Raw genomic sequence first — 10,856 nt, 5'->3', positions numbered from 1 at the left:
TGATTTATTTGTTCGCTTATCACTTTTCGATTGAACAACAGATCAAAGTGATTATAATAGAGCAGTACTGGAACGTTCCTCATTATTAAATATGTATTGATGATGTGATGCGAAATATTCGAAACATTTGCTAATTTTCGTAGCAATTTCAAAGTTGTAGTCATCTTCACAACTTTTTTTTTAATAAATATTTACAACCTTTCAAAAATCTGAAGATTGATCTTTCACAGCTTTGTGAAGATGTATCACTCTCAGCGAGCATCTTGTCAATTCCAGGATGGCGTAGTCGGTAAGGCATGCGACGGGTGATTGAGAGATCACGAGTTCAAATCCCAAGTTGACAAATTTTTAGAAGAGCTTGTGTGTTATAAATTCGTTTAGATGCGACAAATAAACATGATTGAACTATAATTGCACCTCGCACTTCAATTTGTTTTTGTTTTCGCAGCAGGTTATCATAGCTGAATACAAGTTTAATATGAGGCTGATATAACACAGATTACTTCCTACTGTAAAACCTCTATCACGCTTGCAGAAAAGATTGCTGAATAACTTCTCCACTTTTATTTGAACAACGCCTGATTACAAGCTGTGATGAAATAATGTTAAACTGTTATTCAATCAAATGTGGAATAAAAAAGTCATTGCAATGTTGGTTAAATGAGTGATTGTTCCTTGGGATGTGCATCGTTGGTATACATTTGGGCTCGATTGATTAATTTTTCGCGAAGTATGAACCGTTCGGGTAAAACACTATTATTTAGACAACTAATATTTGAACTATCATATCTGGTAAACCAGTGAACCGAATTGAATGATTTTTTTAACGTTTATCAACAATATATTGATACTTAATACGACGTTATAAAATGAAATATTTTATCACGGCGAATTAAGTTATACTGGGTTGAAATTATTACCCATATAGAGAAAAATAAGTCAAATTTACAATACCACACACAAATTACTAAATGTGTTCATTCTTCAATTTAAATAGGCTCTCATATATTTGGATCAGAGATAACTTGAGAACAGAAGTGGAAAATCTTTGGATATCAACACTAAAATCTATTGACAATGATGTAAAAAAAACACATTTTTTCGAGAAAAATCCAAAAAGTGTCAATCCATGATAACTTTTTTCAACGTTTAAAAAGTACCTATGTTTTTATAGTTTTTATATTGTTAGTGTACGTTAAAAATTTCATTAAATTCGGTTCACTGGTTTCCGAGATAAGACAGCTCAAAAATGAGTTGTCTAAGAAATAGTGTTTTATCCGAACGGTTCTAACTTTGCGAAACGGCTAAAATATAAACGACTCATAAGAAAGTGATCATTCTTCATAAATAATTCCAAAAGTCCCAGTGAAGTAACAGGGGTGTAAGCAGTAATAAATTACAAAAGTTCCATAAACAAATAAAAAAATGCATAAATAAATCAAAAGTTTCCATAAATAATTGATTTTTGAGCAATTAAAAACGTCAAAAACGCAATGAATAATTCATTTGTTGCAATAAAAAAAGCCAATTTTCCCACCAAAAAACTTCGAATTTTCCATAAATAAATCCGATTAAATTAGAAAATTCACAATAAAAAAATATCGAAAGAGCAATAAATAATTCAAAAAGTGCAATAAACAAAGAAATAAATTATCAATAAATGCTGAAAAAACGAGCAATAAACGTAAATGCATTTCGAGCCAAAAAACCATGGAGACCATGCGGCGAAGCCGCATAGATGATTGAGGAACTGAGGCGGCAGAAGGTCGCCGAAGTTTCCGATATCCGATGCACCGCAACTGCATCGATTCGGTTCTAGGCAAACCACAGATCCAAGAATTTTCCCGGTATAATGCAAACATAGATGTTATCCCTTTTTTAGGTCCGACGAGCGATAGCGAGTTCGGACAGCAAGCAATTGCTCGGTAAATTGCAATCATAGTTATGCAAGCTTTTCAGTCGTTTCAGTCATATAAGTGCGATTCAGCATTTCACTGTCTCATACTTTCCTGCATTTGTTTTTCATGGGTAATTTCGTCATTTTTTATTGCATTTTTTGGAATTTTTATTGCTTTTTTGATATTTTTTTATTGTGAATTTTCTAATTTATTATGGAAAAATCGGATTTATTTATGGAAAATTCGAAGTTATTTGGTGGGAAAAATGGCTTTTTTTATTGCAACAGTTGATTTATTCATTGCATTTTTGACGTTTTTAATTGCTCAAAAATCAGAGAGAGAGAGAGAGAGAGAGAGAGAGAGAGAGAGAGAGAGAGAGAGAGAGAGAGAGAGAGAGAGAGAGAGAGAGAGAGAGAGAGAAGATGAGTAACTTCATTTAAAAGTTTTCATGGGAGTTATTGGAGATTGTCAAACAGACTTTGAACTCATAACTTGACAGCACATATTTGCGTAGCATGAGGTTGTGCACGCAGATTTCATCAAAGTTTTTAAGAAAGTTTAAATACTACTAATCGGTTAAATAGTACCAAGATGATGGTTGTTTTACGCTCTAGAATCTTGTAATATTGGAATAATTGATAGAGGGTATATTTTTATACATGGGAAAATACTCTGGATTTCGGCACGGCATAAGAAGCTTATTAAATTTACAACGTTGACACTAGTTTTTTTTTTCTATTTATTCATGAAAGAAAATGTTTTCAAACATCAGTCTTTATTCTTATTAGTTTCCAGTAGCACACCTTTATTTTCAGATTCCTTTTTTTATTTTTTATAATGTGTATTTTTACTTAATTCTAATACTACACTTTTTATAATACCTAAATAAACGTTGCGTTCGTGAATTATGTATTTTTTATGATTTGATTAACTGGCATAATAACCCGCATCACGCATGGCTATAATGTTTGGGATAGTCAACTTTTTTTCTCTTTTTCCCGAGTTTTTTTTTCTTTTTCATAGAGTGCATCAAAAAATCTTAAATTTTGACTGTTTGTCAACCTATTATATGTGTATCATTGGTACACATTTAAACTCGATTGGTTAATCTTTCACGAAGCTAGAACCGTTCTCGTGAAACACTATTGTTTAAACAACTTATTTTTGAAATGTCATATCTCGGAAACCAGTGAAACGAATTAGATGAAATTTTGAATGTTTATTAAAAATATATTATTGCTTCAGAAGTTATTAAAACATATCATGGATTGACGCTTTTTGGATCTTTCTCGAAAAAAATGTAATTTTTTACATCAATGTCATTAAATCTTAGATTTGATATCCAGAGATTTTCTACTTCTGTTCTCGAGATATCTCTAATAAGATATATTAGAGCCTATTTGGATTAAAAGAAAATCATATTTAGATATTTTTGTGTGGTATTGTAAATTTGTCTTATTTTCCTCTATATGGGTAGAAAATATTATATTTTATATCGTCGTATTAAGTATTAATATAGTGTTGATAAACGTTAAAAAATTTATTCAATTCGGTTCACTGGTTTCCGAGGTGTGGCAGTTCAAAAATTTTTTGTCTAAAAAATAGTGTTTTACGAGAACGGTTCTAACTTCGTGAACAAACCAATCGAGCCCAAATGTGTATCAATGATGCACATATTACAGGTTGATAACCAGTCAAAATTTGAGATTTTTTGGTGCACTCTATGAAAAAATACAGCTTGTTGAATTTTTTTGTGAGAGAAAAAAAAGTTACCTATCCCAAACATTTTGGCCATCCCCTGTATCAGTGTTTCTCAAACTAAGGGTCGCGACCCACTGGTGGGTCGCGGGCTGATTTTTGGTGGGTCGCGGAGCCAATATTTTAATAAATATGTTAATTAACCTAGGTGCAATGATGTTGCTAGCCATTTTCAAGTTTACAAATACTCCCTTGGAGAATTGGCAGTTACTACACGTTTTGAGAGGGGAGGGGGAGTTTTGCTGAACGTGACGACCCATACAAAAATATTGAGGTCCCATGCAAAAAGTGTGACACAGGGGGCAGGGGTGGGGGTTTTGAAAAAGGTCGATTTTTGCGTGACATAGTTTATGTATCACTCCCAACTGAGAAGTGATTTCAATGGAAATATAAATAAAATAAATATGTATAATGAATGTGACTTGAAGCTTCATAAGGATACATTTGACCATCCAGCAGTAATGTACTATAATTTAAAAAAAAACTCTTCTTGATGTAGCGTACCCGCTGTAAATATTCATAGAATTTTCAAGATCTAGATGACGTATTTTATGGGAATATGTGCTGGTGGGTCGCCGAATTCCATAAAAATTAAAAGTGGGTCGCAAGCTGAAAAAGTTTGAGAACCCCTGCCCTGTATCATCGGTTGTCTAACTATTCTAACAATTTACAGTTTGTTTTATTCGCACTCCTTAATTGGATAGGCATTTACATTGAAGTTCACCTCTTCTAATAACTGTAAAACTGTCTTATCTCCTTTATTCTTCACATGAATATTAGCTCTTTTCCCAAGCAAATATTTTACCACGTCGAAACTTCCTTTCTGAACGGCGCAATGCAAAGGGGTGTTTCCATCATTATCAACGCAATTTATATCACATTCCAAATCCTCCACTAACAGTTCAGTTGCAGCCAATCGATTTTTCTCGGCCGTTATATGCAAAACAGTTTCCCCATCGAAGTTATCATTACGAAACTGTCTCACCAGATCCACGTTTGCTCCTAACCCAACCAACATATGATATGCTTCCAAGTGATTTTTGGACAAAGCTCTCATCAGCGGAGTTGTTCTGTGGACATCGAAACAATCCACCTCGGCACCGGCACGTACCAGTAAGCCTATCATTTCCAGCTGATTACACCCCGCAGCATAGTGCAATGGAGTCATTCCGAACTTGTCACCATGGCTGACGTCGATTTTGGGGAGAATCAACGAGAGCATTTCTTTCAATCCTCGTTCCACGATGTAGTGCTGAACCAAGTGCTCATTATCGTTCCGATAGCGGAATTCCTGTAACAATGGAATGCTTGCGTGGCGCTCCAGCAGCAGCAAAACCATCTCCTTATTGTTCAATTCCAAAGCGGTTTGAAGAGGAGTTCGTTTTGCAGGATCCTGGAAGTTCACGTTTGCTCCCCGATCCAAGAGGAATCTAGCTGTTTCTGTATGCGGTGTGGTTACGGCATAGCACAAAGGGGTCATACCGTGGTTGTCTACATGATCAACATCTATTTTGAAGTCATCCAGCATCACTTTTGCAAGTATCTGTAAGTTTTTCACTGCTGCCACGTGCAACCAGGTGGCAGGATTGAGGTCTTGTAACACGGATCTATCTATTTTGGACGCGAGGAACCAGTTTAGAAGATCTTTGTGATCTCCGTGTATGGCGTACACAAGTGGATCCGTTTCGTAGACCCAGCTGATCATTGAGGTGAAAAATTGATGATTTTTAATGTAATTGTTTTCGTAGTCGAGCAGCCATTTGTTAAAAAATTCAACAAATTTGGAATAGGCCTGTTTTTTAGCCTTTTTAATTTTGTTTATCACGTGTTCTACTGTACCAGAACTGATAGATGATTGAATTATGGCTGCAAAAATGTCAGCATTGGACTGATTCAAGCATATTGATAGAGGCGTTTCTCCTGCGTTATCCTCCAAGAATAGCATATTTAGATCGGATTTCACTTGTTGTACCGAAGGTTCATTGCTAACTTCATTGCTGAGAATTTCTTCCCCTTCGTTATCAGTGTACCTAGCATTTAATCCGCGATTGTTCAATAACTGTAAGATCAATCGGACAAATCCTTTTTCCGAAGCAAGGTGTAAAACCGACTTCAGCGATTCAGTAATTCGGAAGCTACGAAGATATTCTTCATCTTGTGTTTCCGCAAGAAGCCTTTCTGCCACTTCTTCGTGATCTGAAACTAGTGCTACCACAAATGGTGTTTTCCTATCATTGTCAATTACATCAGCACATGCCCCTAACTTTAACAATTCTTCAACTGCTTGAATTGACCCTAATGAAGAAGCAAAGTGTAAGGCAGTTTGTCCACCAGCATCTGTAATATTAACATCCAACCCAACTTTTCTGATCAAAAGTTCTATCAAACTCAGATCACCTAGAACTGCAATATGTAGGGCAGTTGCTCCGTTTCTAGTTTCGATTCGAAATGCTTTAGTGTTGTCCAGATTGGCACCTTGATCAAGGAGCAATTTTGCGACATCTTTCTGTGAATTCAAGCAGGCTCTCGTAAGCGCAGTAGTATTTTGCAAATCGACAAAGTTGATGTTCGCACCATGTTGTAGTAAGAGTTCTGCGCACGACTTTTGTCCTCTCGTAGCTGCTTCTTGTAGAGCTGTCGTCTGATCAACATCACCGACATCGATATTGAAAATGGCCTTTTCAAGCAGTAATCTTAGAATCGAAGAGTAACCCATTCGAGCAGCAACGTGAAGTAGTGTTTCCTGATCTCTGGTAGCCATACGATATGTTCGCACTGCTTCTGCAGCCGATTCGTCAGTGAGGAGTTCTAGAACAAGTGGAATGTTGCCGTCCAGAATGTGTTGTATAATAGGCGGGGGAACTGATTTAGGTAAACTTGAAGTTTGCTTTAGTTGATCACTTTCATCTAGTGGTAGTGATCTGTGTTCAGTGGTTTTGATCAGTTCTATTAATACATTTTCAACGACTGAACCCACCTTTACGCAACATTCTTCAGTTAGAAATTTTATTAAATTAATATTTTTACCGTTTATTACTCGCATCAGGAAATCATGCTTATCAATGTATTCTTGAACAACGTCCAACGATGATCCAACTGCTTTAAGTCGTTTCGCTAACCGAAGATCTTCATTTTGCAGAGCACATAGTAATGATGATCTTCCTTCGTTATCCAATTGATCGAGTGGGAATCCAGATGCTATGAGAAACTCAATTATAGCGTGTTGCTTTAAGGAGGCTGCGTAGTGACCAATTGTTTTTCCTTTTTTGTCAGTAACGGTCCTGGCAAAAAACTCTCTATCCAACAGAAACTTTAAAGAATTCAACTTTCCTGTTGAGGCCACGAAGTGAAGAAGATTCATTCCGTCTGTTTCTCTGTAACTGAAGTCTACTGCTATCTGCTTGGATGAGCCTTTGCTAAGGAGAAAATGAGCCACACGATAGTTCCCATGTTCAATCGCCATCATTAATGCAGTCTTACCATCGCCATTGATTTGATCGATACTGGAACCACGTTGTAAGAGCAGATCTACCATTCGAACCGAATGTTTTGTAGCTGCCACGTGAATAGCTGTGTATCCGTTTTCGTAAGGACTATCCAAATCAAAATCCACATGCTTTAACAGTAGTTTGACCATTGTGAAATTATTCTGAATAATCGACGAAATCAACAAGTTCTTCCCATCGCTTTTGTGCTGCCTCAAATGATAGATTGCGTCACTTTCTTTATCAATGTACATCTGTACCATATCAAGCTGGTTCGTCAATACGGCTACAACAAAAGGGGGCATTGAGGAAACGCCGGTAGGGCCTGTGAGTGAACACCCAGCATCCATCAAAAGTTGTACAACTTCATGATTTTTCTTAAGAACTGCATAGTAAACCGCAGTATTCCCAAATTGGTCCATCCAGTTGGAGTCAATGTCAAATTCTCTCAAAAGCATCTGCAGGACATCGATTGCTCCTTTCAAAACAGCCACATGGAGGAGGGTTCTGTTTTCCGACCCTCGAAACAATCGTACAGCTTTTCCAAATGCTGGTTTATATTTGACTAAATTTAAAATCACTGGGTTGAGCTGTCTCAACACCAATATTAGAGACGTATGTCCTCTGTTATTTGGTTCGTTCCAGAGATTATCATTTTCCAGGAAGTACCTAACAAAATTAGCTTGATTGTTGATGACTGCTAAATGAAGAGCAGTATTCCCGTCGGAATCTTTAACGTCGTAATCGAAACGGTATTCTTCTATCATTCGTTCAGCCATTTTCAAGTGTCCATAAATGGCCGAATAATGTAATGCAGAACCACCCTTGAAGAGAGAATGCGAGAAACTACGAACGTAGTCAACGCTGGCACCGTGAGAAATCAGAGCATCGACCAATTCCACATCTCCGTGGGACATTGCAACAACTAGGGCAGTGAATCCGCTCTGGTCACGTATATCCGCCAGAGCTCCTTCTTTCAATAGATACTCGGCGATTTTTCTAAAAGAATGCATTGTCGCCAAAATCAATGGATATGTTCGATAGTATTCGCCGCCTAGCTGATCAAAAATGTTGTCACTCAGCAAATTCCAGGCATCCAGCAGTGCAGTACAGTTTCCCATAGATTCCATGTTAGGATCAGCTTTGTGTTTAATAAGAAATTTCACCATATCTGGTTTACCAACTGAAGGAGAGTAATTCCGTATGCATCTGAGGAGTAATTCCGTATGCATCTGCTGAATTGACCATACATCCAGCATCTATCAACAGCCTCACCATTTCTTTATCATTTTCCTTGACAGCACAGTTCAGAAGTCTTGTTCGATCGTATTTATTCCAGCAGTAGAGCCTGTTGGCTACAAATTTAACAAATTTGTGGTTACCCAGCATAACAGCATTTGCCAATACATATGTATTAATCTGCTGTATCAGCTCCTTCCTAAACCGAACAAGTTTGAACAGAAACTCCAGATTACTATTGTCCACCACTTTCCTCACAACGGATTGGTCGGCTGCCAAGTTACACGGAATTCCTGCTCGCAAAGCTGTCCAGATCCAACTGTATCTAGACAAGTCGTACAAATCCGGAATTATGTTATTCCGTATGTCCGTATCGATAACGTTTCGCTGAATCATCATTTTAAACTGATTATGTCGGTTCTGATCGATTGCGCATTGCAACGGGGAATTCTGCTTCGGAATGGTGCAATCTGCGCCTTTTTCCAGCAACAATTTGACAATCATATCATGCCCAGAGTAGCAGGCCCGAAAGAGTGCAGTGCTATCAAATTCATTCAACTCATTCACAATACTTCCGTCAAAATCTAACAAAATCTTAGTGGCTCTCAGTTGGTTGTTCGATGCGGCAGAATGTAAGGACTGTACAAGAACTGACCGTGATTTGGTCATCGGTAATAACCTCTTCAGCAATTTGATATGACCACTAGAACCAGCGTTAACAATCAAATCATTCAAGAGGATTTCGTTGTTTAGTAGCTCTTCATCAGATGGTACTAAAATATCCAGTATTTCGTCTTTTCTGACTTGCAATGCATTTATGATAGGTTGCTTGTTTTTGGTGAATATCTTTGCACCAAATTCTAGCAGAATTTCGATATTTTCTTTACAGGCTGTTGCAACGGCTATTCGTAGAGGTGTTTCCTGACTTGTGTTAGTACACTCGATCAATTCCGGACTAACTTCACATATCCGACGAACGACGTTTGGTAGCTTGTGTAGAACTGCAAAAGTCAGTATAGTATTCCGGAAGTTCCAGGCTTCATGCTGGCAGAACGAATACAGACGGCTATCATCGATGATCGATAATGCACTTCTCTCATTCTGGAATATGATTGCCAAGTGTAGACTATCTTCATTGTACGCACCACCATACAACACATCCAACTCCTGTTCTAGCTCAAAATAGTGATTCTTTACTGCCAGATAGAATGTCATATTCTCCCGAACACTCTGCTGATCAACGAGCTTTGACAATGTAAATTCATCGTCGTCATAGAAATTGTGTTCTTGATTCAATCCTCTCTTTATCAATTCGTCCACCAATAACTTAATGTTTGAGGTCCTTCCCATAAGGTAGTGAATGAACTGTTCAGAGTGGTGATCGATCATCGCAATCAGTACTGTGCGACTGGTGTGATCCCGGGCTTTCAACTCTATGTCGTCGGATACAAGCAAATCGTAATTGCCATTCTCAACATTCCTAAAAATATTTGAGTTCATATTGAAAAGCCTTTTAGACCACTCGTACATAACAGCAACAGAAGCCTTAGGATTTTGCGTGATTACCGTTGCAGTTTTTGAATAGAGCTCTACTTTACAATACCGTGTTAAGCAGATACCATTTAAGAGCAACGTCAAAATTGGATTATTATTGCCGCAAACAGTTTCATAAATAAGACCATCGTGGGCTAAATAGTTTCGTAGATTGCGACCCGAAACGATCGGTCTGTATGACGTCATTATGGATCGATTATCCATAAGAACACCCTGACTCGATAGGATCTCCAGTACTTCAAGCAGTAGTGTTTCTAGGGCGAAAAGATCAGTCTTATCGATCTCGTACACTTCACAGCATGCCAACAATGGAATCAAACCAGAAGATGCCATGCTTTCCGGAAGTGACAAAATATCAGTCAAATCCATAAGGAGATCAGATAGTACTTTTTTACATTTCTTCACGTCCTCTTTTCGACATTGTACCGCTGCTGCCATCTTATATTTCAGCTTATTATTTTTACAAAAAGTTTTGACAATGCGATATTTATCATCTATCGTAAACAGATTAGTATAATATTTTTGAAGTTGTTTATCCAACTCCTTAAAACGATCATCCAAAACATTCTCTTCCACCAGAGCATCACATATTCCCCTGGATGTGCTTATCAACGACTTATCATTCAGCAAAGTCAACTCATGCAGTTGTTCAATATCTTTCACGTTAGCCAATTTAAGCAAATTTTGAAGCATAACTGTCCTCTTGATCGAATTTTCTTCAGGCATTCTCGCTTCCATCGTCAACAGTTCTCGAATCAATGGATTGCAGCTTTGCATGAGGAATGTTGCAGCACCGTATCCACCACTTTTTGGACTGATAGAACTTTTCAAGTAGAAATAGGCCACATTTTTCTGATAAACCAAACTGTCACAAAGCAGCAGCTCACCAATACAACTTAAAACCATTTCTGTCATAAAGTTA

At 37.4% G+C, this 10,856-nt stretch overlaps 1 protein-coding gene across 1 annotated transcript; it reads right to left on the bottom strand.

Annotated features, from left to right (window-relative positions):
* Positions 1-4,199: 4,199 nt before the first annotated feature.
* Positions 4,200-8,632, bottom strand: LOC109399519 (serine/threonine-protein phosphatase 6 regulatory ankyrin repeat subunit B-like). Its single transcript, XM_019671969.3, has one exon. It carries the CDS (start codon positions 8,398-8,400, stop codon positions 4,336-4,338), a length of 4,065 nt encoding a protein of 1,354 aa, XP_019527514.3. The 5' UTR covers positions 8,401-8,632; the 3' UTR covers positions 4,200-4,335.
* Positions 8,633-10,856: the final 2,224 nt, after the last annotated feature.

The sequence above is a fragment of the Aedes albopictus genome, chromosome 2, assembly GCF_035046485.1.
Source record: "Aedes albopictus strain Foshan chromosome 2, AalbF5, whole genome shotgun sequence".
Lineage (NCBI taxonomy): Eukaryota > Metazoa > Arthropoda > Insecta > Diptera > Culicidae > Aedes > Aedes albopictus.
The sequence above is the reverse complement of the archived record's forward strand: the minus strand, read 5'-3'. Positions and strand labels throughout refer to the sequence as shown.